Source organism: Tiliqua scincoides, chromosome 14, assembly GCF_035046505.1.
Source record: "Tiliqua scincoides isolate rTilSci1 chromosome 14, rTilSci1.hap2, whole genome shotgun sequence".
Lineage (NCBI taxonomy): Eukaryota > Metazoa > Chordata > Lepidosauria > Squamata > Scincidae > Tiliqua > Tiliqua scincoides.
Window position 1 is genome coordinate 8105270 of NC_089834.1, and position 27935 is coordinate 8133204.

A 27935-nucleotide genomic window follows, 5' to 3' on the forward strand; every position below is an offset into this window, starting at 1 on the left:
AGGTGGTGTCTGGTGGTATCCACGGGACCCCCAAAATTCCACTGCTAGGCAGTGAAGCCAGCAATAGGACGCTCAGCTTGGCAGGCAGAGCTCTAGCATGAGCTTTTCACACATTCGAAAAAGCCCTCCTGTCTGCCCGGAGCCTCTTACCAATGTTCGTCATATTGCGTCTAGCCTACCGAAAAAAACTGTGGTTATATCATTAGGAGTTGCTTCAGGTGGTACTTCCAATAGGTGGACCATACAAAATGGTATGGCAGGGGACAAATGTTGAGAAACACTGCTGTAGACACCCACCAGCCTTGGGATTAAACCAGGGGTGCCCAAACCCCGGCCCTGGGGCCACATACAGCCCTTGAGGCTTCCCAATGCTCCCTCAGGGAGCCCCAGTCTCCAATAAGCCTCTGGCCCTCTGGAGATTTGTTGGAGCCCACACTGGCCCAACACAACTGCTCTCAGCGTGAGGGCGACTGTTTGACCTCTCGCATGAGCTGTGGGATGAGGGCTCCCTCCACTGCTTGCTGTTTCATGTCTGTGATGCAGCAGAGGCAGTAAAGGAAAGGTCAGCCTTGCTTTGTTCAAGGCCTTTTATAGGCCTTGAGTTACTGCAAGACCTTCATTCATTCATATAAGTTCATTTTTAATATATTCATTTATGTAAACTTATACAAATTTATTCAAATTTTAAATGTAAATTAATTCTTTTTTTCCCCTGGCCCCCAACACAGTGTCAGAGAGATTATGTGGCCCTCTAGCCAAAAACTTTGGACACCCCTGGATTAAACCATGCTAATTAGAACTGAACTTCTCCAAGTCCTAAAAAGACTACACACTGAATGTTTTTGTCACGGAAGTAGAGAGATATACAGGTTGTGGGAGAGGAGACATGGGTAAAACTTGGAAACCAGCAATAATCCATTGGGCCAATCAGGCAAAACAAAGCTTAACTGTGATAGTACGTCACGCAGGCAAAACATTGGGCTGCTTACTTCAATGGATATTGATGTATAGAGAAACCATGGCCAAATCGCAGCTGAAGATTGAAAGGAATATTATCCTTATCTATATATTAAAAATAGCAGATAGGGCAGAATTGATGCTCACTGACCTCTGGGATTGTCCATTAAACCAAGTCATGAAATAAAAACTTTAATTTGATGGAAAGTTTTAAAGTACAAACTTGCTTTAGCTACATTAAAACTCTCATCGTTTAAAAATATTGATTTTACATAAAGTCTATACAAAAATTACGGTACACAAGATAACCAACAAAATTTACATATTTTATGTACACAAGTTAAAACTCACATAGGGAAGACATCAAGACACCACAAAAAGATAAAACCAATTTTCAATGAAGCATGACGGGTAGCGCCATCACAGATTGCGGAATCAACTTGAAATGGCTCTTAAAATGTTTGTGGTCCAAGTCCTTCAGAATCATGACCTTTGACATCACCTTACCATTAGGACAAAAGAGAAATAAGAGCATCCAAGAATTTACTCCGATCTTCCATCTTCAATTCAATTACTAAAGTAAGAAAAGACACATAATGTAAGAGAAGCATTTTGGAAGATATCATCTCATCACATTAGAACTCAATCTAATGAGTTTTATACATTACTGGGAAAGCTTTATTCAAAAGTTGACTCTATTACAGGGGTTCCCAGACTGTGCACCACAGGAGGTCCCCAGCATTCTTATTGGCTGTCCCAGACACCGCCCTCTTGAATCTCTCAAGATCTCATGTAATTCAAGGTGGCGGCACCTGGGAGAGCCAAGCGATGGTGCCACCTGGAACAGGGTAAGTTTGGGAACTGTTGTTCAGTTGGTAAGAGAAATTGCCAGGACTAAGTCCAGCAGTTAAAGCTGCCTATGCAAACTGGCTTAACACCACAGACACGCTCAACTTGAAACAGTAGGCCCTTGGTATCTGCAGGGAATCAGTTCCTGGACCCCCCTCCCCATGGATATCTGCGGATAGTGACATCCAAGGGAAGCACCTCAAGGACCTCCCAGACACAACCAGAGATGCTTTCCAGTTGTGTCCAGGTGTCCTGATGCCCAGGAAGGCTGCACACAGTATCCCGAGTCTAAGATGACCTTCTGGAGGTTACCAAAAGGCACTTCTGGTTTTTGGCCTCCAGGAGTCCTACTGAGGCGTTCCAAGTAATGAGGAGGCTGGAAGATTCTGGACGTGTCCAGAGGTACAGTGAGACCCTCCTGACAAGACCCGCATTGAGTCAAATCCATGGGTCCCTAACCCACAGGTAAGAAAACCCACTGTAGTTCAGAAATGCACGACCACCACTAATGCTGCCATTGTTCAGCTTGACAATCAGGCTTTTCTTGCCTATGCAAATCTCAAGGCTGGCAGCATAACATGCTAGTTTAGAAATATTCTTAATACTATTAAAATGGATTGCTATAGTTCCTTTACACTGTTCATTCAAGTACTGAAGCTAGAATCTAGTGTGTCCCATATAAGTCACTCTTTAAAAGCATTTAAACAAAGTGAGATGCAGGAAAAAAATATGTATATATATTGGATATACGTTGGAAAAGGGCAATGTTTACTTACTGGACATGTCAAAATGGTTGTGCAACGTTCGGGAATTGGTGTTCTCTGCAGCCTTTTCAAATGCTCTTCCAAAAAAACTGACAAGGAGAAAGCAAGTCTTAGCATTTCCTTCCTAAGCGTCCCTTCCCCTCGTTAAAAGACAAATCTGGATACATGTGTGCAGCATTTTACAACCTCCCAATGATGGACAACACACGCAGCGACTGTCCCACAAAGATTACCTTTGTATGACAAGGATTTATGCTGGTGCCAGGGTGCTTCATTAGTAGACCCCCCCCTGGGATGGCGACCCACTCTACTAGTCACTGCAGGCCTCAGAATGGCCTACAGAAGGCTCCTGATGCAATTTCTGGTTCTCAGGAGCAACTTCTAGGAAAACGGAATTACAGCTCAATCCTAAAGTTGGCGGTACCACCAAGGTTGCTGGAGATCTCCTTCCTCTTGGGAAAGCCCCAGCCTTGCAATGGGGCTTCTCAAGTCTGCGCCAGATATTTTGCTCCGCCGTTCTCAGCCCCTGCACTGTCTTACCCCTCTGGCCCCAAACGCCTCCCTCCTGCCCCCGAGGCCCTCATTGCCGCCCAGAGCTTTTACCTAGCTCTGGGTGGCATCTGGCCAGTCCTGGACTCAGCACTGACTCTGTGCAGGATATCACGGACATGATTTCCAGCATGTTTGCGACACCCAATGCTGGTCCTGGAGCTCGGCATCAGTTTAGGATTGGGCCCTTAGTGTCCAGAGGCTTCTGAAGGCTATTCCGAGGCCCATGGATGCCAGAAGAGCACGTCACCAGCCCAGCATGACCTGGAAGAGGCCTCCAGGGCTTTCTAATAAACAGAGGTGGAGAAAACAGTTTTATTTTTGCAGATTTCAGCGTTAGAAGTGCAGAAAGTGGTGTTCTGTGTTTTTATTCAAAATTGAAATTATAATGCTTTTAAAAGTGCACTAGGTAGGTGGTATAAATGTTACTGTGTCAGTAGATTCAGCCAGTCATTACCCATGCACTGCCCCATTAGATAATAAAGACCAAATAAAACAGTTTCATTTTTTCACAGATTTGAGGGTTTTTTTAAATGAGAAGTGCAGAAAGCTGCATTATGTGTTTTTATTCCATTATAACAGTTTTCTCCCACCTCTACCAAAAAGGCATCATTTCCATAATGATGGAATGGGGTTCAGTGAATACATCCCCACTGTTAAGACACATACACCTGTATTCAAAATGTAATAAACGCTAGAACCGTACAATGCAAACTGCGCTGAACATTTATCATCATCAAGATCATCACCATCAGCCAGGGGCGACATGTGCATCCCTTCATCTCTGCACATGCCTTACCCCTGCACATATAGCCCCCAAGGATGAGAGAAAGGGTGGGAGGCATGCCTCCACCCCTTCCTTGTGGTGTGCATCCTCCCTGCTCCGTGCTGCTTCCCTGTAAACAAGAGCAGTTCATACCTACACAGGGATTTGGGCCTAGGCATCTATGGTCCAAGGACCGTTGTGTGCACAATACGCACACAAAGTTTGCCATCTTCACCGCAGTGCAAATGTTGGGATTTACACACCACACACGTATTCCTTGAAGTTTGGGGATTTGGGCCTAGATGTCTATGGTCCAAGGACCGTTGTGCGCACAACACGCACACAAAGTTTGCCATGTGAACTCCATGGCATGAAAGTTTGCCGGGTGAACTTCAAAAGAAACACCCCTCGTATTGGAGAGCAGACCCATTATACAGAATCTCTTATTTAAAGCAACTAGCAAATCAAATGCATTACTTCTTTTTGTCAGAGCTTTCCGTGTGCGGCGGAATCCCCACCACGATCACCGTCCCCTGCTCAACGTCCATCGGGGCAGCCATAACCATCGGAAGAAGCCTACAGCGCTTGTTTTTTGTCTGGAAGCAAATAAAAGGGCAGCACCTGGATTACGCAAAACTCAAAGAGAAGAAGGCAAAGCTCCAGCTGTTCCTTTTGAAGGTGGGAAAGAAGCTCATTTGGGGGCTACGCGTATCTGGTAAGGATTAGACATCAAATCCTCCCAGGGTCTTGTTTTACACTTTGGTAACAGAAACCAGATGACAAGAGTTTGGTTTACACTACAGCCACTAAACACACACGTACATTTTACTACCACTTTAACAGTGCAGCCCTACGATGTCTGCTCAGAAATAAGCCCTATTGCATTTAATAAAACTTACTCCCAGGTAAGTGTGTATAGGACTGCAGCCTCTGTTTATAGAATCACATGTTATCCCAACCATCTTTAAGAAGCTCAGCATCATTTACAAAGATATAGAAAATTGTGGCTTGCACCTAGTAGTGAAATGGTACATTTTGACACAACAGCCCTCCTCCCCCACCTATGCTCCACCCCAAGGTATACAACTGTCACATTTAAAAAGTTCTTCACTACCACATTTTCAACTCCTGCAACTTGTTTCTGCTTTAAAAACACAGGCTATTTTATGTGAAAATCTAGTTTATTTCACCCTTTAAGCAGATTGCAGCTAAGGAATGAAGCCAGGATTTAATTCCCAATGAAATCATGACAAACGCAACCAAGGATTCCTCTCAACATCATTCATCTTAAAATGCAATCTACAATAGCCTCTCAGACAAAAACACAAACAGAAAACCTTTAAACATGCTCTGAGAGATGACATGCACAATGAAGATCTGAAAATGCAAGATTGTCTTGTGAGTTTCTCTTCAGTTCTCTAAGAAATTTTAAAATTTCTTGGAGAAATTTTGGATTAAAGTCTGAGGAGAAATCTGACGACCAAAGAAAGGCGGTATATAAATACCTGTATAAATAAATAAAAACAAAAGCCTATTTCTTCTCTATGTTTGCAATGTCTCTTCTCCATTCTTAAAAGGATGAAAGAAGAGAGCTTGCCTGTCACACAGCATTCAGAAATAAAACTTGTTCTTTGCATAGCTCTCCCAGTAACGCTAATTCTCTAGGTCAGTCCTTGAACTAAATTGTGCTCTAAACAAGATCTTGGAGGCAAGATCATTATCTGTTCAGGCCAGGCATATCTAGGAGGAGGAATAGTTTACTTACGGAGCAGATAAAGGACTTGAGCAAGTATTTAGTAAGCAGGCATAACGAGATTGGCTTGGAGAACAATTTCACATCTGGGCTACCCTGGGGAAAAAAAAAGATACAATGCCTTACACTTAAGTCAAGAGCAATATCTTTCAGGAGCTGTGTTGTAATAGTCCTTTTAAGTCCTTCACATGTGTCCCAGGGTATCACACCTTCCCCCACCACACATGCATTGGCTTGGGAAGTTATTTTAGAGGAGTGATTTTCAACCTTTTTGATCTCATGGCACACTGACAAGGTGCTAAAACTGTCAAGGCACACCATCAGTTTTTGGACAGTTGACAAGATACACTGCACTGCTGGCAGGGGGGGCTCACATCCCCTAATGGCCCTATTAATATATAACCCTGCCCCAAACTCCTGTAGACCATTCGCAGCACACCAATGTGCCACAGGTTGAAAATTACTGTTTTAGAGAAATAACCTTCTGCAGCATTCACAGATCACCTGTCACAAAATTCCTAGTCCAGTAAGAATTAGTGGGTAGCCCAGGCCGAGAAGCACATCAGCAAGCCTGGCTATACCAGATGGGTTTTATTTCAGACGTGAACAGAATTGTGAATTCCACACTCACTGGCTCAGAATTTATGAGAAAAAAAATGTCTTGGTCTGAGACTTGTACACATCAGAAGAGCTCTGTTGGACCAGGTCAAAGGACCGTCTAGTCCAGCTTCCTGTATCTCACAGCGGCCCACCAAATGCCCCAGGGAGCACACCAGACAACAAGAAGACCTGCAAGGCCTCCTGGGAATTGTAGTTTAAGAACATAAGAACAGCCCCACTGGATCAGGCCATAGGCCCATCTAGTCCAGCTTCCTGGATCTCACAGTGGCCCACCAGATGCCTTTGGGGAGCACATAACACAACAAGAGATCTTTGAACCATGAACAAAGTGCAGGCGGTTGTTACCTCCATGAGATAGCAATAAAGGAACGGCCCCTGAGAGATGACAAGATTGGTGCAGATGCAGCTGGCAACAGTCTGCTGGATGGCACAGAGCTGCTTTTTTGCTAGCTCCAGTCCTTGATGCAACTTGTCCAGGTTGCTCCTGAAGGTGAAAAGCACTTTTAATGGGAAAAAAGTCAACTCTTACTACAGCTAAGACAATCAATACAGGCAATCAATAAGAACATAAGTAGAACCCTGTGGGATCAGGCCAAAGGCCCATCTAGTCCAGCTTCTTGTCTCTCACAGTGGTCCACCAGATGGCTCAGGGAGCACACAAGACAACAAGAGAACTGTATCCCGGTGCTCTCCCTTGCATCTGGCATTCAGAGGTAGCCCACTTTTACAACCAGATGGTTGCATTTATCCATCATTTATTGTATCCATTCTCCATCAATCTATCCATTCTCCCTCTCAAGACATTCCGAGGCCAGGTACCATCAGCATATCCAGTGGCAAGGAGTTCTGTAGCAGCGAAAGATGCTGCTTTGGGGAGCACTCAAGGCTTTTGGGGGCCTTGGTGCTTGGTGGGAGACACACAAGACTGTATCTTGTTGCCTGAAGGAGAGTGTTAAAGCAGAAGCACTTTGAGGGTTTGAAAGTTAGAACCTGAGGCAGCAAAGAGTTATAGCAATGAATAAAACAACAGACATGTATCGAAGTGAGATGCAGAAGGAAGGCTTGATGCAGACGGAAGGCTGCTGGGATTCTGCCTTCTTTGGCTTTTATTCCCTCTCAAACAATACACAACAGGCTGGGGTTTTCCATTCTCTTTTGTTTACAATACTAAGCCATGAGTCAGAAGTCTGTGGCTTCTCCTTAACGAGAACAAGGCAGAGGCTTCTAGATGTGTCTAGATGCCAACGCAGGTGTGCCTGCACTTGTTGCCATGTCTCTAAAAGCTTAATGTTCTGTGCATTTTCCTACAGAGTTCCACAGACTGATTACAAGATATGTCCGCCAGCGACTTATTTCATACCAATGAGCTTAAGTGCAAGAAAATTTGATTGTGACCAAAATTACACGAACTTGAAAAAAATGTTTTTAAAGCACGCATTACCTGGAAAGACTATCTAAAGCCTTGATAAAATTATCAGTCCCGCTTTCGTCTTTCTCTGTATTTTCCATCAAAGCAGAAGCCGCGTAAACGACGTCAGTGGCCAAGAACTTGTTTTTAAAACCAAAATGGACGCTGAAGGTCTGTACTCTTAAATCCTTCATTCTGGAAAAACCAAAGTAAGCCACGAGACAGACGATATATTAATTTCTTTCTTTTACACCTCTGCTACTGCACTAACAGTAAAATCCATACTACACCTTGAGGATACCTGAAGCTATTTCACAGCCCAATCCTAACAAAAAACCCCAGTGCTAATACAACAGCAACACGGCAGCTAGCACTGCTTCTGGGGGGGGGGGGAAGACCTGCAGGCTAGAGGTCTCTTCGAGGTAGGGGACATTTGTCCTCTTGCCCTGGGGAAAGCCCCAGTCCTGGCAATGGGTCTACACAGACCTGCACCTGTTATTTCACTAGTGTAATTCTGAGTGGATCTGTGTAGGTGGATCTTGCCTGGGAACGGGGATAGGACATAGCACATATGAGCACCACCAATCCTGACCCAATCGTGGACCTGATCCATCCCTGTTGCCACCCTCCTTTGCCCTATTAACCCTCTCCTTGAGCAGGCCTTACCTGTTCTGGCACACAGTGGCACCGGTGGGCCAGCCCAGGCCTTCCAGCTGGCATCACTAACTCTTATGTTGTCACAAAGCGCTTTACGGCACTTTTGTGGCAGCCTGTGCTGGCAGAGAACATGCTCTGCCAGCACAAGGCAACCTTAGGATCGTGCTGCGAGTGTAACTTTCTGAAATATTCTTCGGCTTTGTATTTAAAGGAAATACCCACCTCACATACTTAAGTTACACCCACCCACAGTTCTTGTAACTTCTTATATTAAAATAAATTGTTTCTAAAATAACATGCTGCACTGTTTAATTGAGGGCACTGTTATAATTGAGGAATCTAATCAAACAGCTCTAAAAATAAAATGGGCAGGAGGTCTGGTCTAGAGGGTTGAGCCTCCATTTGCCTGAAGATAACATCCGAAGGTCGCCAGTTCGAGGCCTCCGGCACCGTGAACAGCAAGACCTTGAAGCAGCTGACAAGCTGAGCCGAATTATTCCATCTGCTCTGAGTGTGGGAGGATGGAGGCCAGAATGTGCGGCCAGATCAGAACAAAACATCTGAATTGTTGTAGCTCTTGAAAGATAGAGCCTTCTTTCAATTGTAAAAATCCCTACGGGGATTTAAATTAGCCTGCCTATGTAAACCGCCTTGAATAAAGTCTGAGGAGAAATCTGAGGACCTAGAAAGGCGGTATATAAATACCTGTATTATTATTATTAAAACCTTTGCAACACCACACATGGAGTGAATGAATAAGCACAGTCTAGCTAAAATGTTTTTGAAGAGGTGCACAGCTTTTTAGAGCTTTGTGGGACTATTTGACCATACCCTCATAATATCCCTCCTTGAAAACCTCGTTGAAGTCATAAAACACAAACATAGAAACAGCTGGACTGTTCGATATTTAACAAAAATACATGGAGACGTGAGTGATGGTGGGGCATCTGCTTCCTTTCAATCCAGATTTTCAGGAAAACACCCTCTTAGATGATCCTACATAAGAGAACTCCAGATGGCCCAAAAGCTCAAAATGCCTTTTTACCCAAACTTATTTGCAGACTCTTCAATCATCTCCTTCAGGTTCTCTTTCAAGGAAATGTCCATGGAATGGAATTTCTGTTTCACTTGCTTCAAAGGTAGGCTAGAAAAACAAGCGGATATAAATATTACCCTGCTAATTGGGCAAGAGGCACTTTTTCAAGTGGGTGCTCCTCTTTTTAGCAGGGGGAGAGTAACTGGCCCACCTCACCCCAGCGGTGTCTTTTCTAGTGGCTATCCGCTGGTGTTCTTTTTGCATCTTTTTAGATTGTGAGCCCTTTTGGGACAGGGAGCCATTAGTTATTTGATTTTTCTCTGTAAACTGCTTTGTGAACTTTGAGTTGAAAAGCTGTATATAAATACTGTTAATAATAATATATACACATGGGGTGTTGTCATGTGATAACATGGCAATTTTTTCAAAAATTCCTGCTGAAAGAATGACTGCCTTTCACTGAGAAAGGCACACTGAGAATGCTAAGCAGCACAGTGATAAAAGCCATCGCCACTCTTTACACTCACTATCCAAGGATGATCACTAGCTACTCGATCACTAGATAGGGGCTACTTTCTTATTGGAGGGCAGGCCACATCTCTCTGCTCTTATATCCTGATAATAGGGCCTGGAAACAGAGGGGTTCAGTAAGGGACACTTTGTGTTCAGCAGGGGGTTGGATTACATAATCTCCAAGGTACCATCCAACTCTAACAGTCTATGATTCTATGGAAGGTCTGCTCTCTCAAACACATCTGCCCTCATCTTCCTTGCTGCCCCTTATGTTTGGAACAACATCTCAGAATATCCGTATGATCTTCCTTCAAATTCACCCTAAAAATTACTTTCTTCTGTAAAAGCTTTGTTAAACCAGCCATTTTCAATTGTTTTCATCTCAAAGCACATGAACAAAGTGCTAAAATTTTCAAGGCACACCACCAGTTTTTTTGACCACTGACAAGGCACACCGCACTGCCAGCCAGGGGCTCGCATCTCCCAACGGCCCTACTGACCCTCCCCCAAACTCCTGCAGTTGTAGTAATTAGAGCAGAAGCACTGGGCTTAGCTTTAGTATGTGGCAACAACAGCAGGCAGGGCTGCGTCTGTGCAGAGCAAACTCTGCTAGCCTTGGAACTATGCTGAGTGTCTGAGCCCAGTGCTGAAAACAACAAGATGAGCTAGCATTAGAGATAAGAAAGCGGTCAGACCTAGAAATGTGTTACCAGCTAGTGTTATCTTTAACCGAAAGTAACATCAGTTTGCTCTGTACTGTGGGAGGAGAGACTTGGAGAAGGCTGGGCAAGGATCTTTTTCCAGCTTCTGGCTTCTTCCCTGCATCTACATTTGAAACCTGTCTGCCATCTTTTCCTTGCTTGCTTCTGCTCCTTGCACTCCATCAAGCAACAAGGCTCTAAGCCTTGTGCGCTTCCCGAAGTAGCTGCAACATGCAGTATACCTGCAGACCACAGCACACCAATGTGCTGTGGCAGTGGTTGAAAAATCAACGTTATAAAACTTTGCCTTCATAAAATAAGCTTAAGGGTGCAATCCTAACCAGCTTTCCAGCACCAAGGTAAGAGCAATGCAACTCCAAGGTAAGGGAACAAACATTGCCTTACCTTGAACAGTCCTCCATGACTCTGCCCCCCCCCCCCCACTGCAGGATGCAGCAAATGCTCCACTGGCACAGCTATACCAGTGCTGGAAATTTGGTGAGGATTGCACCCTAAGTCACTGAAATAAATGCTTATTTTGCCTCTTTACCTGCCGTCACCATCTCTCCTGTGCTGAGTTTCAAATTATTACCTCCATGGCTCAGGGACTTTGTCCTCCTACAGTTGTACAGGAACATCAACCCTGATGGCAGGAATACTTTTATTCATAGCTCTAACTGACTCACCCCATATCGGCGAGGAACTCCTGCAGTCTCTTCTGCCCTTGCACGGACCAAAGCTTGAAGCTGGCAGAGGTGTAACAGGTGTTACAAAGGCTCTCGTACAGAGACCAGTGTTGATAGAGCGCAAGGCATAAGCTGAGATCATCAAGATGAATTAGGAAAAATAATGGCAGCGTTCGAGACCGAAAAGCAACAAACATCATGCAAATAATTTTGACTCCGTTTTAACAGAATACAGTTAAGGAGAGGAATATTAAACAATAATGTTAAGCAGATTCCAAAGCGGAGGGGTCAAACATAAGACCCGGGGGTTGGATGCGGCCCCCAGAAGCTCTTTATCCAGCTCGGAGGCTCTCCCGGTACCACCATCAGCTGCTCTCAGCTGCTGAGCTTTGGTGAGGTATCACTGCTAAAAGGGTGACCCACCTGACGATTGGGCTCTCCCATATTTTGAAAATACGATCAAGATTTGCGTATTTCCTCTTCTGTCATTGGCAGCTAAGAGCTCCTTAGTGAGAAAAAAAGTGCTTTTCGTCATCAGCTGCTTAATGACATCACTTCCTGCTGAATAGCATCACATCCAACCCTCAGCAGGCATCATGAATGCTGTCCGGCTCTCTGCATTATACGAGTTTGACACCTTTGCTCTTAAAGCAACCCCAGTGGGAAAAAGAAGGCTGAAATCTTAGGCAGACTTTCCTAGGAGTAAGCCCCATTGAATTCAATGGACCTTCTGAATAGACAAGCATAGGCTTGTGCTGCAAATCTTGTCCCTTATAGTGCAATTCTAGGTATGTCTATTCATAAGTAAAGCCCACTGGGACTTACACCCAGGAAAGTGTGCATAGGATTGAAACCTTACTCCCTCCTCCCCTACTTTTGTTTGTATAGAACTGCTTGGATGGATATTTACACGTCTTGTTTATGTCCTAGAAAAATCTGAACAAATTATCAGGGCTGTTTATAAAAAGCACAACCTTATTTAGTCCAGATTTAGCCCTCCTCTACTTATTGTATTGGCAACCTTCAGTCTCGAAAGACTTATGGTATCGCGCTCTGAAAGGTGGTTCTGGCACAGCGTCTAGTGTGGCTGAAAAGGCCAATCCGGGAGTGACAATCCCTTCCACACCGGGAGCAAGTGCAGTCTGTCCCTGGTCTGTCTCCCTGGCTATGGGCTTTCCTTCTTTGCCTCTTTGCCTCAGACTGCTGGCCAAGTGTCTCTTCAAACTGGGAAAGGCTATGCTGCACAGCCTGCCTCCAAGCAGGCCGCTCAGAAGCCAGGGTTTCCCACTTGTTGAGGTCCATTCCTAAAGCCTTCAGATCCCTCTTGCAGATGTATCGCAGCTGTGGTCTACCTGTAGGGCGCTTTCCTTGCACGAGTTCTCCATAGAGCAGATCCTTTGGGATCCGCCCATCATCCATTCTCACAACATGACCGAGCCAACGCAGGCATCTCTGTTTCAGCAGTGCATACATGCTAGGGATTCCAGCACGTTCCAGGACTGTGTGGTTAGGAACTTTGTCCTGCCAGGTGATGCCGAGAATGCGTCTACTCCTCCTCTACTATGTGAACCTTATTCCTTGAACAAATGGAAACCAAGGCAGAAAGGCAATGATCCAAGGCTGCTGGGAGAGCAGGTGGCAAAACCCACATCTGAAACTGCTTTGTGACACCCTGGACTTGAAACAGACTTGAAACAGAATGCAACATGGAATTCCTACAAGCCATTCTTCTGAGTTCAGGTCATTTTTTCCCCCCATGCCTGTTCCAAAGGATACTCATACTCAAAAGCTATTCGCATACAGTCAATTGAAAGGGAGTTCTCTTCATCCCCATCACGGTGGTTATGCCGGGAGACGTGTCGCTGTAGGGTTCCGATGTCGGTGACGTATTTCGTTCTTTTGGTAAAGGAGACAAACACAGAATACTAACTTTTGCTTCTTTTCCTTGAAGCTCTGAAGCCTTGTCTACTAAAAACGCCCTTGAGCCTAGGGTACTATCCACCCTCATTATTTGCGGGTTGAGGAACCAAGGATTTGAATCTATATGGTTCCAACCCACATCAGAGTGTTTGGAATGGATAGGGCAGAATTTGGAATGGATCCCTGGCGGATACTGAGGGCCGACTGTATATATATTGTGGAAAAAGTCAGCTCAAAAATGGCTCGTTAGTGGAATGCATGTTGTAATGTTTCTTGACAAGGACAAACTCTACTTTTAGAATCGTACCAATACTGCACTTCCCCAGCCAAAGAAAACATGAAAAGCCCTGCTGGATTAGGATCAGGTCCAAGGCCCCGCTCATTCAGCATCCTGTTTCCCACAGCGGCCCACTAGCTGTCTCTGGGAAGCCCACACGCAAGAGATGAAGGCGTATTCCTCTCTGGGATCCAGAGGAAGACTGACACTGAACATGGAGATTTAGAACAGGCAACATGACTAGTAGCCAGCAATACTTGTCCATGACTTGTCCTCCAGGATTTTGAGCCCAATCCTATGCCTGTCTACTCAGAACTAAGTTCCATTACAGTCAATGGGGCCAGCTCTCAGGTTAAACATGGATTGGATTGCAGCTTGTGTCTAATAGGTCACTGAAACTTGTGCCTGTCAGCACATCTTGTGGCAGCAAATTCCATCATCAATCGTGTTGCGTGACAAAAATACCACCTTTAGTCCATCCTAAATCTTCCGCCAGTCAGTTTCACTAGATGACCAGTTTCCAGCATTGCAAGGGAGGAATGAGAACTTCCCTGTACCCATTCTCTCCATACTAAATACTGTTATCAGCCTCAGTCATATCCCTCCCCATTTACTTACTTATCTTTTCTAAACCCCAAACCCCCCAACACTGTAGCTCTTCTAATTGAAGGTGTTTAGGATGCCCCTTCTGCGGGCACACCAGTCACATACAAATCTACCAGTTTGTCTAAATCAGTGTTTCTCAAACTGTGGGTCAGGACCCATTAGATGGGTCACAAGCCAATTTCAGGTGGATCCGCATTCATTTCAATATTTTATTTTTAATATATTAGACTTGATGCTACCATGGTAGGTGACTGCATTTGGGGAAATGTTACAGACCTGTACTTTTAACAAGCTAGTCTGTATGTTCTTTTAACAGTGATAGTAAATGGGACTTACTCCTGGGCAAGTGTGGGTAGGATTGCAGCCTAGAATTGTTAAAAATTTCCCTTCTTGATGATGTCACTTCTGGTCATGACATCACTTCCGGTGGGTCCTGATAGATTCTCATTCTAAAAAGTGGGTCCTGGAACTAAATGTTTGAGAACCACTGGTCTACATCACTGCAGTGTTAGGAGCGATTCAGCATCCACACCTGGGATGTGAAACTTGAGGCCTTAAACCAGGTTATATTTGTATTCCCCCCCCCCTGTCTTCTGCACAAGTCGGTTTGGCTTGTTACAGTATATCTTAGCAGAAAAAACTTCTTCCTTACTGAGTGATTTTGTCTTGAACCCACTGATCCGTTAGCCCAATAATGGCCCACCTGAGTAGAAAAGGAAAAAAAAAACAAATTTGCCATATTATTTCTCAAAGCACATAATGGCTGGATATAAACATATTTACAGATTCCCAACATACTTTATTCTTTTATAGAATAAATATCAACAGCTTGGAATTTTGTGTGATAACATTTATTCTTTTATAGAGAATAAATGTTATCACACAAAATTCTAAGCTGTTGATATCCATAGTACACCCTTCCACTTTTCTACCTGTTTACCCTCTGCATTTTTTTTTTTTTGCCCCTGCCTAAATGATGGAGTGAGTTTAAGTCATGGGTATCCAAATCCTGGCCTGGGGGCCAAATGCAGCCTGTGGAGAGCCGCTGGGCATTTCATGGGATGTGCTGGTTCTGAGATATTTACTGCTTTACATTTAAGTAACCTGCTTGTGGGATGGGGGAAACAGGAGTCCATTTAAGTGTGTGCTTTATTTCTGTGGTCTGTGTTGATGCTTGGAGAAATCCTGGAAATTTGAGCCCTTTCATTCATTCATCCAAGTTCCTTCTTTAACGTATTTAAATTTTTTTCCCAGCCCTCAACACCATGCCAGATATTTGATGCGGCCCTCTGGACGAAAAGTTTGGAGACCCCCGGTTTAAGTGACGGCTTCCAGTTTAAAACCAATTCATCATTCCATGTGCATCCATTATATAATTTGGTAGGAGTAAATAGCTAAAGAATATGATCATACCTTAGAAGTCAACTTTCGAAGCAGCACTTAACGCTATAAAAATAAGTCTGGGGCACTTTTTAACATGAAGTTCCTCTTATATATAGCAGGGGGACAACAAATGTCCCTCTCGCCCCCAGCACAGCATCTTTTCCAGTGATTGCTTGGCATTTCTTCTGGATTTTGAGCTCTTTAGGGAGAGGGAACCACTCATTTACTGACAGGTTGACCCCATATCTGCAGGGCTTCCGTCCCAGAACCACCCCCCCCCCATAAATACTGGAATCCACAGATACCAGGGTCCAAGTTTAAACAGAAGAAGGTGCAAAAATTGGGGCTCCTACCGTTTTGCAGCAAAATCATGCCTGCATCGTGATGCATTCTAGGGTGATGATAGGAAGAGCAAGGAACCTCCGTGGGACCTGGGTCATTCAGCCCTAAAAATACCTGTGGAGGCTTGGAAATCATAGGAAGCCCAATTTTTGCAATTTTTTTTTTTTAAAAGGCATTTAAACTTGGACTCCAGTATCTGCTGGCATCTCAACCCAGGTCTGTGCATGTCTACTGAGAAGCAAATCCCATTATAGTCAATGGGGCTTACTCCTAGGCAAGCATGAATAAGTCTGCAGCTTCAGCTTTGTAAACAGCTGTGTAAACTTTTATTGTGTCCTAATATTCTTAATAAAGGTGGGACCTCTGTATCTGCAGGGAATCAGTTCCTGGACCCCCCCCCCCAGATACCAAAAACTGTGGATAAACAAATCCACGATTCTGGGCCCCTTAAACTTTCTGAAGGAGAACGGAGCACAGGGCTTTCTGAAGTCTGCAGAAACCTCAGAAAGTCTTTTCAAGGCATAACAAGTCACTTGTGGTTTTTGAAGAAAAACCAGAAGTAGTGTTTTTTTTTTGCCTCTAGGAGGCATTCTGAAGCCCACAGAGGCTGCAGGTGGACAGAGGCTCAGAAAGCCCATTTTTGGTATCTGGAGCACAGCTCTGGTCACCTTTGGAGGATTCAGGTCTGGCCAAGTCTGGCTAAACGCAGATCTGGGGGACCCAAGTTGAGCCAGATCCGCAGATACAAAATCCAGGGATAAGCAAGACCTTATTTATGAAAGCTTTTAATCAACACTGAGGGCTGGTGGTTTTTAATGATTTTTAATTGTTGAGATCCTGGGTGTTTTAATGCTTTAATTCTTAATGTTTTAATTGCTTTTAATATTGTATTGTTTTTATGTACCAATTTTATTGTTAGCCGCCTTGAGTCCCCCTTTGGTGTGGGAGAAAGGAAGGATAAAAATACTATAATTAGGCTCAACCTGTAAATCATAAGGAGATCCAGCAGAATCCTTAGCGTAATTTTTATTTCAGCAGGGCAAGTATCTATTCAGAGTTTTAAAAAGGTGGGGGGGTGGGGCCCAGAATCAAGTCAGCTATGCTATGATCGTAAAACAAGTGACATACCACAACATGTCGTTTAAGTCTTTGGACATTATCCAGGCCAAGTCAAACATCATCATCGCAGACTGCAAAAGGAGAAGGAAGACAGCAAAATTAGTTTGCAAACAGAAAACACAGGCAGGGGCATGGCTGCGAGAAATGAAATGTTAAACAAAATACAAGCCAGGGTTTTCCATACTTTGCAGGACTTCAGTCCCTAGACAAGACAGGGCGGATTGTCAACAGTGGGGCCCCAATGGCCCTGAAATCCAAGAGTATGGTTTCTGATAATTCTATCTAAAATTTAAACCTTTGCAAGGGAAGCTCAGTGATTGGTCACAGCAGCACAGTTCAGCCCAGATGCTTATTTAGGTGTTCTCCAGTATCTGCAGGGGTTAGGTTCCTGTTGCTACCACGGATACCCAACTCCGCAGTTAGCAGCAAACCCCATACTTCCTGTGGCACTGCAAGCCCTTCCTGTTAGCGATGTTTCTCATCCCTCTTTCTTGGCGGCCCTCTTTGTTTGCAGCTTTCCTTTTACAGATTTTTGAAGGAAGCAGTCAGTGAGAACGCTAGAGGTGAATCATGAGCAAACGGGGGGAGTGGAACAGGGGAATATGAGAACTGCGGATAAGTAGTGGGCAGGAGGTCTGGTCTAGAGGGTAGAGCCTCCGTTTGCCTGAAGATAACATCCGCAGGTTGCCAGTTCGAGGCCACCAGCACTGTGCGACCTTGAAGCAGCTGACAAGCTGAAGCCGAGCTATTCCATCTGCTCTGAGCGTGGGAGGATGGAGGCCAGAATGTGAAGCCAGATCGGATTGAAACACCTGAATGTAGTGGTTCTTGAAAGAGAGAACCTTCTTTCAATTGTAAAAATCCCTATTTAATAAGGGATTTGGATAAGCCTGCCTATGTAAATCGCCTTGAATAAAGTCTTGAATAAAGACCAAGAAAGGCAGTATATAAATACCTGTTATTATTATTAAGTGAAACTGCGGATATGGGGGGGCCTAATGTAGTTTGGTTCAGCCAACGTGGATAGCACTTCCTGCTTCTAACAAGACTGGATCCAATTCACAAAACCTTTTGGCACAACAAATTTGTTTTTAAGATGCCACAACACTCTTCATTCTTTTTGACATCTTGTACTTACTGAAGTTCCATGGTATTCGTACTGCTCGTAGTCAAAGAGGATTTCTTGCCTACAGAACAGAAAAGAGAGTCATCGCTCTTCCACACGCACAAAAGGTGAAGGCTGCAATAACATACGCTCTTTCCTGGGAGTAAGCTCTCTTGAAGACAAATGGACTCGCTTCTGAGTAGGCACGGCTAGGCTAGCACTTGCAAAGGTTTGTAAAATATTCCTACTATAAAATGTCAAAAAAAGAGCCACTGAGTGCTCCAAGAAAGCACTGACCTCTGCTATACAAAGGTATACAAAGCCTGCCCCATCTACTTTAGTGGAGGCAAGAGAGCCGCATGTAGCAGGGCTGGTAGGTTATCCTTGCTGCCTCCCCAGAAATGACTGGAGCAGCCATTCCAGTAAAAGAGATTCATAGGTACAGAGGTCTTCTACCCACAGTGGGACATGATTCAGGAAAGTACCAGAAGTGTAGCTGGACTTTCTCTCTGCTGCATATGAAAGAACTGGCACTTATATGGAGAGATTTAAATGCAGAGGAAGGATATTCTGTCAAATCCACACACACACACCCCAACTTCCACTTCAAAACGGGAAACATTTTGAGTTGAAGCAACTGGTTTCCCCCCTCCCTCCACTTGCGTAATAAATGTCACCAAGATTGTCTGGAAGTGCTAACTTTGAGCCTTTAAGAAGGCTAGAAAGGACTAAATGAAGAGATAACCATGAAGCACAAAATACACCAGAGTAACAATGTGACACACACAAATGTCCAAGTTTGCTGGATAAAAATGGCATATAGCTTTTTACTTTTAACCTCCTGGGGGATGTATTAATCACACAATCAATGTTTCCAGGCTTGCAAGCTGGAACACACAGTGGGCCCTCGGTATCCACAGGGGATCTGTTCCAGGACACACACCCACACTCCCATGGATACCAGTTAACCCCTGCTAATTGGGTAAGAGGCACTTTTTAAGTGGGTGCTCTTCGTTTATTTAGCAGGGGGAGAGTAACTGGCCCTCCTCACCCCAGCAGTGTCTTTTCTAGTGGCTGTCTGCTGGTGTTGCAGCTTTTTAGATTGTGAGCCCTTTTGGGACAGGGAGCCATTAGTTGTTTGATTTTTTCTGTAAACCGCTTTGTGAACTTTCCGTTGAAAAGCGGTATATAAATACTGTTAATAATAATAATACCAATTTCTGTGAAAAATGAAATTGGCAGAAAGCCTTCAAAGGAGCTCCCGGATACAACTGGAAGGTGCTTCTGATCGCATCCGGGAGGTCATGTGCAGTCCTCCAGCATGGGTTTGGCACCCGTGTTGAGTTAAATCGGCGGGTGTTGACCCTACGGGTGACCCACTGTATATTACATGAACTAGATTTCACAATTATAAAAGCAGCAGATGTACACACTACCTCCGAGCCTCCCATTCTCTTCGTTGTCGTCTTTTCATCGTTCTTTCCACAATTTCCTAGACAGAGATAGAAACACCAAGTTCCATCTATTTCATTCTTGCTATACTAAATTGCTGAAAAAAGTACGGGCAGACTGCAAGCAGGGCCCATCTTGGTTTAATTCACATACGGTCCATTACAAGTGCTCAAGTGCAAAAATATGCAAAGCTAACGATGGGTGCCAAGACCATCTCAATAGGGGCCTCTGTGAACAAGCGCTGTTATGGGTTCCTTTTGTGCACAGTTGCACATTCTATGTAATTAATTTGTGGAACTCCTTACCACAGGACATTGTGATGACACCTGGCCTTCGGAATTAGACATACTGATGGAGGAAAAGCCCATCAGTTTACAAGCCATGATGACTGTATGTTACCTCCGGGTTTGAGAGGTTGCCGATCTCTGAATACCAGATGCAAAGGAGTGGTAACAGGAATTTTTTTTCCTTGCAATAGAAAGTTATGTCCCTGTACTACCAGATTACATTTTACCTAAACTGTTTTTGAGACAAGAACTGACCTCTTCAAATCGCCTACGCTTTTCTGAAGGCTCTGATCCATCACTCTCATTCCCAGAATCCTCCTCCTCGTCATCCCTGAAGATATCATCGTAGGCAGGAATTTCAAGGTCATCATCTTGCTTAACCAGGAGTTTAATCTAGCAAATAAGTGTTTAAGAAAATATCAGGAAATCTTTGATGCAAGAGACGAACATAACCAAAGGCATATTCTGGAAAAAGCCTGAGAAGAGGTTGGCCATGCCAATTTGTGGATTGGCAGAGGACACTTGGAACCAAAGGATCTTGGTGCCAAAAGGTTGCCCAAAAGTTGCATCAGCTAGCACAGCACTCTCAGAATAAGACATCAAGAACTGGCCCTGGTCCACCATAATCTGAGTAGATTCTTATCCTATAACCCTTGAGAAGCAGAAAATACCTGTGTCTCGTTGTAAATGTTCACCAAGTTTATAGGCCTGTGAGTATCGCAGACAAAGAAGATCATGTCTTCCTCAGGCTGAAGGACCTCTAGCAGATCAACATTGGCGCCACAATTGATTAGAATAAAATATCGGAACTGTCAATGAAGAAGCCAGATGAATTTGGTAAATAGACCTATTATTGTCTGTGAAACGCTATTCAGTGCACAAAACATTACATTTCCTATTAATACTTTTAGCTTCTTAGGGTTATGATGGTCCCTCAGTATCTGTGGGGGATCTGTTCCACGAACCCCTGTGGATACCAAAATCAGTGGATGCTAAAGTCTGTAGAGGGTAGGGTCACAGTGCTGCAATTACTCATGTTAAGGTCATGACAGGCCCTCCAGAGGCTGTGCCAGGCCCACAACCCACTCCACAGGCCTCCCCGTGCCTCAGAAGGCCTCCAGGATGAGAAGCTTCTGGTTTGCCTCCTCAACCTCCAGTCATGTCTGGGAGGTGTTCTGAGGTGCAGGTAGGCCTGTGGAGTGGGCCACGGGCCTCCCCATGTCTCAGAACACCTCCATGGTGTGATTGGAAGTGGCTTCCGGTCAGGTCCTCAAGGCCCTCTGCGGCCTGGGCTCGGCATCCGCGGATGGTGAGGGGACCACTGAATTAAGAGAACTCCAACTTCTCTGAATTTCCTCAGGAGAAATCATGGTTAAGTCCAAGGGCCCAAGAAAACAGATTGGAAGTTATTATTCAGAGCTGCAAAGAGGATTTAAATACAATCAAATCACAAAATGCAACTGACCACATGGCCAAAATACTCACATTCATAAGAGAAAAATAAAATACAAAGGTATAAAAAAATAATCAGAGAAGACTTTCCAAATCAAACACATCTTCAGCCTCCTCTGAAAAAGGAACACAGAGGGAATTGCAGGAGGGAATTCCCCAAGGAGATGCAACAACTGAAAAGGCCCTTGTATTCCCCAGAAACCCATTGGTCACAAGGCTCTAACTCTCATGCAATGGCAAGCACAAGCACCTTTGAAGAAGATCTCAGAATGACAGGCAGAGCCTCACACAAGGGGAAGGAGCAGATACCCAAGCCATTTAGGACTTTGAAGATCCAGTACCTGGAATTGTGCCCGGAAGCAAACTTGAGATGACCAGCTAGACTGAATGAATCTAATTCACACATCCTGGATGCTCCATCCAACTTGGTGCACAGCATCTCATTTTTAATATTTCAGACACATCCCCGTGATGTTTTTTACCTGATCTTTATGCTCGAGAAACGCCGTTTCAAGCTCTTGCCATCCGGATACCGGAACCAACGTATATTGCACATGGTCACACTGAAATAAAGCCTCCAAAGAAATTAAAGGAACATTTTAAGACCAATCACCACCTCCAGTATAACACTGCAAGCACTGACTGTTGCAGAGCAGAAGCGCCCAGCTAAGAGCCCAAGCCTATCCATGTTTACTCAGAAGTAAATACCATTGTAGTCAATGGGGCTTACTCCCAGGAAAGTGTGGCTAGGATTACAGCCTTAAGCAGTTTGCTGAGCAACCCAGCAATATTTTTCAGACGCCATCGCAAAAAAGCAAATATGCTTTGCTTAAAGACAAGCAGACAGTCTAAAACCCAAGAAATAAAACTGTTAAAGAATCTGCTTGCTTCTTCTACATGCTTCCCGCACCAAGAGGGAGAAAGATCCTAAAAGAATGTTAGACTGGAACTAACTACCTAACATAGTCTTAAGAAGGTTGGACATTTCAAACATTAAGACTCCCCATCTTCCCACCTACTCTTCCAATATTTTCAAAACGCGCTTGCTTTTTAAAATGCAACATTGATTTGCAAAAGATACACTTACCTGGAGTATTTTGCAAGCGCACAATGCGTCGATGTCTGAAGCCACAAGCAGGAGCACCCGCTACACAGACAAAAGAGAGAGGACATTTTTCAAGTAGGATCTATGACAACAGCATACAGAAGAAATGCAGTTTGGACATTCTGGCTACACAGAAGAGGAAAAACTGGTGCAAAGAATAGTATTTAAAAATATCATGCGCTGGCACTGAAAAATATACTGCTGGAAATAATTTTAAGATGTGGATAGTCTAATGGAGGGTGAGGATCATGTTTTCATCCAGTGCTTGCATCTGTTTTTCTCCCCAGCCACAGAAAGATGTGGCAGTGATCTGACTCAGCAGAAGGGTAATCTTAGTCACAACCCACACATCTCATTGCATTTTTCCCCCTCAAGAAAAGGAATATGGCCTTAGAAACTTTTGCAAACTTATTTCCAAGGTTGGGTTTAATCAAAATTTGTAGTGCCCTCCAGTGACATGATTTTACGGAAGAGACAAAGTACATGGTAGGGAGGTACAGATGGCCATAACTTTATCTGATACGTTATTTTTCAGATGTTACTTTTCTTTTTATATAAATGCACGTCTACACACACACACACACACACACACACACACCTCCTTTTCAATCATCTACCCCTGATAGCATCTCCAAGTAGGACAGGTAAAATCCTGGAGAGCCTCTGTCAGGGTCTGCCATACTGAGCTCACAGTGATGGTCAACGCTTTACTTCTTGTGTCACACTGCCCTCTATGATCTTCTCTATGCCCTTCACCTCTTGCGATGGCAATTCCAGCTTCTGTGGCTGTTTCTAGGGCACTTGCCTGCAGTAACAAATTGTCCCTCTTCCTCCACCAGTGGGAAACACAGCCACAGAACCTGGAAGAATTTTTCAAGCCGTTTTCAACCACCGTGCTCCAAACTCCTAAAGGGCCTTTCACAGCACACCTACGTGCCATGGCACACCGGTTGAAAATGGCTCTGCCAAGAGTAATGGTCTAATTCTGGAGAAAGGCAGCTTCCTACATACCAACGGTTCTTTGCACCACAAGGGGCTCACAATCTTGTGTGCACGTGTGATTTTTTTTCTCAACCCACACCAGAGAGATTCCAGCAAATAGCCACTGGGGTAGGGAAGCTATTCTGGGCTGAACTGTTTTGCCCACTGCTAAATATAAGACAAGCACCTCTTTAAGGACACAGGAAGCTGCCTTATACCAAATCATACATAATCATACCACCTTGAACAGTATCATTGACACCACACAGCAGCAGCTCTCCAGGCTGGTGGAGGCAGTGGTGTCACTAGGGTTTGCGTCACCCGGTACGGGATGCCAGCATGTCACCCCCCCATGCAGTGGGCAGGGCAATAACCCAGGTAGTAGGCATGGTGATGTACCATCACTCCGCCCCCACTGGTTTTTTGGCTGTACCTTTTGATAGAACACATTCTGCATGAAATTATGCATTGATTGATATAGAACATGATGGTATTATTCCTCCAAATTATGATTTTAGTGATTTTGGTCACTAGTGGTGTCACCCCCCCCAAGGGTGTAAACTTACTAACACTTTATTGCAGCAGTTCTCAAACTTTTAGCACTGGGACCCACTTTTTAGAATGATAATCTGTCCAAGACCCACCAGAAGTGATGTCATGGTGGAAGTGACATTATCAGGCAAATTAAAATAGATAAGCATAAATAGTTAAAGTAAAACAAATAATTAAATAAGCCAGTGATTTTCAACCTTTTTCATCTCGTGGCACACTGACAAGGCACTAAAATTGTCAAGGCACACCATCAGGTTTTGGACAATTGACAAGGTACACCATACTGCCAGCGGGGGGTTCACATCCTCATTGGCCCCACTAATAAATTTTCTTCTCCCAAATTCCTGTGGCACACCATTGGACCACTCACGGCACACTAGTGTGCCACGGCACAGTGGTTGAAAATGACTGAAATATGCAGAAGCCAGCCCTGTTCCATCAAGTGAATTTCTTCTGTAGCCTGCCTGCAATAACACCTACCTACAAAACCAGTAAGGTTTTTAGCCCTCCCCAGTGCCCAGTTCAACTTAAGAACTTCTGTTTAAACCAGATCACTGTCAGGATCCACCTGGCTTTGCAAGTTTCAAAAAAGTTCACCTTTATCAGCTGAAGCCTCTGTTTTGATCATTTTTAGTGAGGGGGAGAGGCTGCCTTCTGGAGCACTTGTTTAGCTCCAGGTGCATAGGATCAGGACCATTCTGGTAGCCTTGCACTCTCTTTAACCTGATCTTCCACACCAGCCAAGGCACTTTTGCTTGCTCACGAGTAAACGCGACCCTGAGGCTTAGTTTCGCTTTCCATAGGGCTCAATACATTCATCTGCTTGGAGGGAGGGACTTCCTTCTTAGGTGTTTTTGGGGACTGCATTCATTGGATCAGGACCATTCTTGTGTCCTTGGATTCCTCTCAGCCTGCCCTTTCTGAAGGACTAAGGCATGTTTGCCTGCTCATGAGTAAACATGCAATATGGCTCACTTTCACTTTCCATAGGGATCCATGCAATTTTTGTTGTCCAGGTTTTTTTGCCATAACTTTTGATAGAAAGGATATATTTCACTCTGGGTTTTTGCACTGCATTCTGCTCAGAATTCCGCATCCAATGGTATATAATATGATGGGGTTACTCCTAACCACCACGATTTTACGCACCCCCGTAGCGACGCCACTGGGTAGACGACATTTCTTTACCCTACTTAAGAGATGTTGCCTGGGACCTCTTCCATGCAAGGCCAAAGGTTAGTGGCAGAGTATCAGCTTTGCATGCAGGTTAAGTCTCCAGGTAGGCAGAAAAAAACTGCCCCAAACCTGGCTGCTGCTGCCAGCCTGATGAAACGGTCAGTTCTCTTTTTACGCAAATTCACTTATCTGCAAGGGGCAGAATTGCCACCTACCTCTTGTTATCTGTGGTTCTGTTCTCATTATCTGCCAATATTGGAGTACTGGTGTGGGGGGTGAGAGAGTTTGCAAGAGGAGAAGAGATAGTGGCCTTCTCGTGAACAGAAGGCAGCATCAGGAAAAGAAAGTGTACAATATGTGGCCGACAGGGGAGGGGGTTGGGGTAATTGTGTCCAGCCAATTATATTTTTTTTTAGAAAGCTGTCTGGAGTGGGTCAATTTTCTGCATCAAATGGCACTGGGATTGGCCTGTGGAAAATCACTGGACACATTCATAAGTTCCAGGACCCAGGTTTTCTTTCTTGGAGAAAACAAAGAACAGATGCAAGTAGGGTGATGAAAGTGCACGGTGACTTTAATAGCCCTGCAATACCAGAGGTGGATGCAACCAAAACTTGAGTTGCCACCAAATTTTCCCTGGTGCAAAATTTGAGGCAAATAGAGGAGTTCTTGCTTGCACAGAACATCTAACAAGTTTTGAAGGAGGTTAAAAGGGTGTCAGTAAGACTAGCTACATTCTCAGAGAAGGGGTTAGCCAATTTCTAGCTATGCCGTTCCCTCACTAGTTCTTTTGTCCACTCCAGCTGAACCTTCATAACCATGGCGAGGATGAGAGGTCTCTCAAAGGCTACCTGAGAGCTGCTCTGGAGCAAGCCCAGGGAAGGAACCAAGAGACAGGTGGAGGAGAAGAATGGGTAAAGCAACCTCCTCCCCACTGCTGAACTCTGAGGCCTTGTTCTTGGGCCAGCAACGCTCAGCTAGTCAAGGGATAGCCAGCATGAAGAAGGAAGCATCAGATGTTGATGAGCCTTCGCTATCACCCAACCCCATAAACTTAAGGTTCAGGTTCATGTATTTCATAGAGTGGATGCTAAAGAGGGATCCCTGGAGCCTAACCCCATGTTCTCCATAGGCTCAATGATTCAATATCTGCTAATTTGGTATCCAGCTGGTTTTCCAGAGCTACAATCCCAGCCCCCTAAAGATGCCCCTTTGACCTGTCAGCAGAGTAAATTTTCAAGTTTTTCCATCAGTTTTTTGACAACTGACAAGGCACACCATGCTGGTGGTGGTGGTGGTGGTGGGCTGACATCCACCAATGGCCCTACAAATAATGACCCTCACTCAAACTCCCATAGCATATAACTGTCCTCATATAGTACACAAAAATATTATAATGACAAAAGTAGTAAAAGCCACTGAACATGTGCCAAGTGCTTCGCAAAAGCCGCTGAGCACATGCATTAGCAAAAGCCAGTGAGCATGTGCAAAGTGCTTTAGTAAAACCACTGAACAAGTGGAGTGCTTCAGTAAGCCACTGAGCATGTGCAAAGTGCAAAGTTTTGAAGGAGGCTAAAAGGGTGCTAGTAAAAGCACTGAACAAGTGCAGAGTGCTTCAGTAAGCCACTGAGCATGTGCAAAGTTCTTTTCCTTGCAGGTACCTGATTCAGGACAACCTCGTAGAACTCCTTCCGAGCATCAGTCAGAAACATGACCCAAGGCCAGGCAAGGTCCCTGGAGCAGGAGCTGCAGCCGGAGCAGAGGCAGGCGATGGCGGGAGCGCAGAGACAATGAGCAGCCCCAGCCTGGTCAAAGGAGAGCGCCAAGAACGCCCATTGGTCGAGGCGCTCTGCGTCTTGTCCAATGGCAGCTCCGTTCCCCTTCCGCCTCGCAACCTTCCTCCCCCCACGTGCGCCCCATTCGTACATTGCGATTGGTCGCCGCTGGCGCCAGTTCAGCCAATCGAAAGTTGCTCAACTTGCTCAACAGGTGGAAAAGGGCTGGGAGTTCCTGGTTCTCTAACTAGACTTCCGGTTCCAGACCGCAGCTGGGAAGGGGACAAGAAACAGCTGTCCACAGGAGTGAGGGTCAGTCCAATAACGCAGGGAGAATGAGAGGCTCTCTTTCCCTGAAGTGCTTTGAAATGTACTCACTCAATGCATTAACTCACAGCCCAATCCTATGCCTGCCTACTCAGAAGTAAGTCCCATTAGAGTCAATGAGACTTACTCCTAGGTAAGTGGGGATTGGGTTGGGCTGTTAATGCACTACATTTAATTGAATGCAAATCTTAATGCATTAACTTAATGCACTACATTTAATGCAATGCAAATACTGTACAGTAACTCAATGCATTATTTTAATGCACTAAATGCATTAGGGGGCTACAAATTAAATGCATTAATTAGTAGTAATTGCAGTCTCTCTTGTTATTTGTTGTTTGTTTTTTTCAAACAACAATGTGCGACCAGAATGTGCGACCAGATCAATGAAAGAAACATCTGAATGTTGTGGTTTCTTGAAAGATAGAACCTTTCAAATTGTAAAAATCCCTACGGGGATTTAAAAATTGCCTGCCTATGTAAACCGCCTTGAATAAAGTCCGAGGAGAAATTTGAGGACCAAGAAAGGCGGTATAGAAATACCTGTATTATTATTATTATTATTATTATTATTATTATTATTTTCTTCGCAAGCCACCTTATGAAAACATTATCCTAAGAGATATATGTTTAAAATAAGACAATTAAAGTAACAATCATAGCAAAACCAAAAAATTATCATCCTCATGCCTTCAACTCTGCAATTAAAACAAGCTTCCCAAACTTGATGCTGACAATTTTACCCTTCATTTCACAACCGGAACTGTGGTGTTGCAATGCACACGTTACACCTCTTGGATCTGGGCAGGCGTCATC

General features: G+C 44.5%; 1 protein-coding gene across 1 annotated transcript; it reads right to left on the minus strand.

Moving 5' to 3' along the window:
• Window positions 1-1210: 1210 nt before the first annotated feature.
• CDC45 (cell division cycle 45) lies at window positions 1211-26753 on the minus strand. Its single transcript, XM_066609756.1, has 18 exons — window positions 26679-26753; window positions 22291-22350; window positions 21686-21778; window positions 20423-20560; window positions 20007-20144; window positions 19449-19504; window positions 18046-18094; window positions 16917-16978; window positions 14716-14766; window positions 13037-13156; window positions 11261-11392; window positions 9370-9468; window positions 7701-7862; window positions 6605-6743; window positions 5651-5734; window positions 4363-4481; window positions 2583-2659; window positions 1211-1531 (listed from the first exon to the last, which is right to left on the minus strand). Exons 1-18 carry the CDS (start codon window positions 26727-26729, stop codon window positions 1467-1469), a joined length of 1695 nt encoding a protein of 564 aa, XP_066465853.1. The 5' UTR covers window positions 26730-26753; the 3' UTR covers window positions 1211-1466.
• Window positions 26754-27935: the final 1182 nt, after the last annotated feature.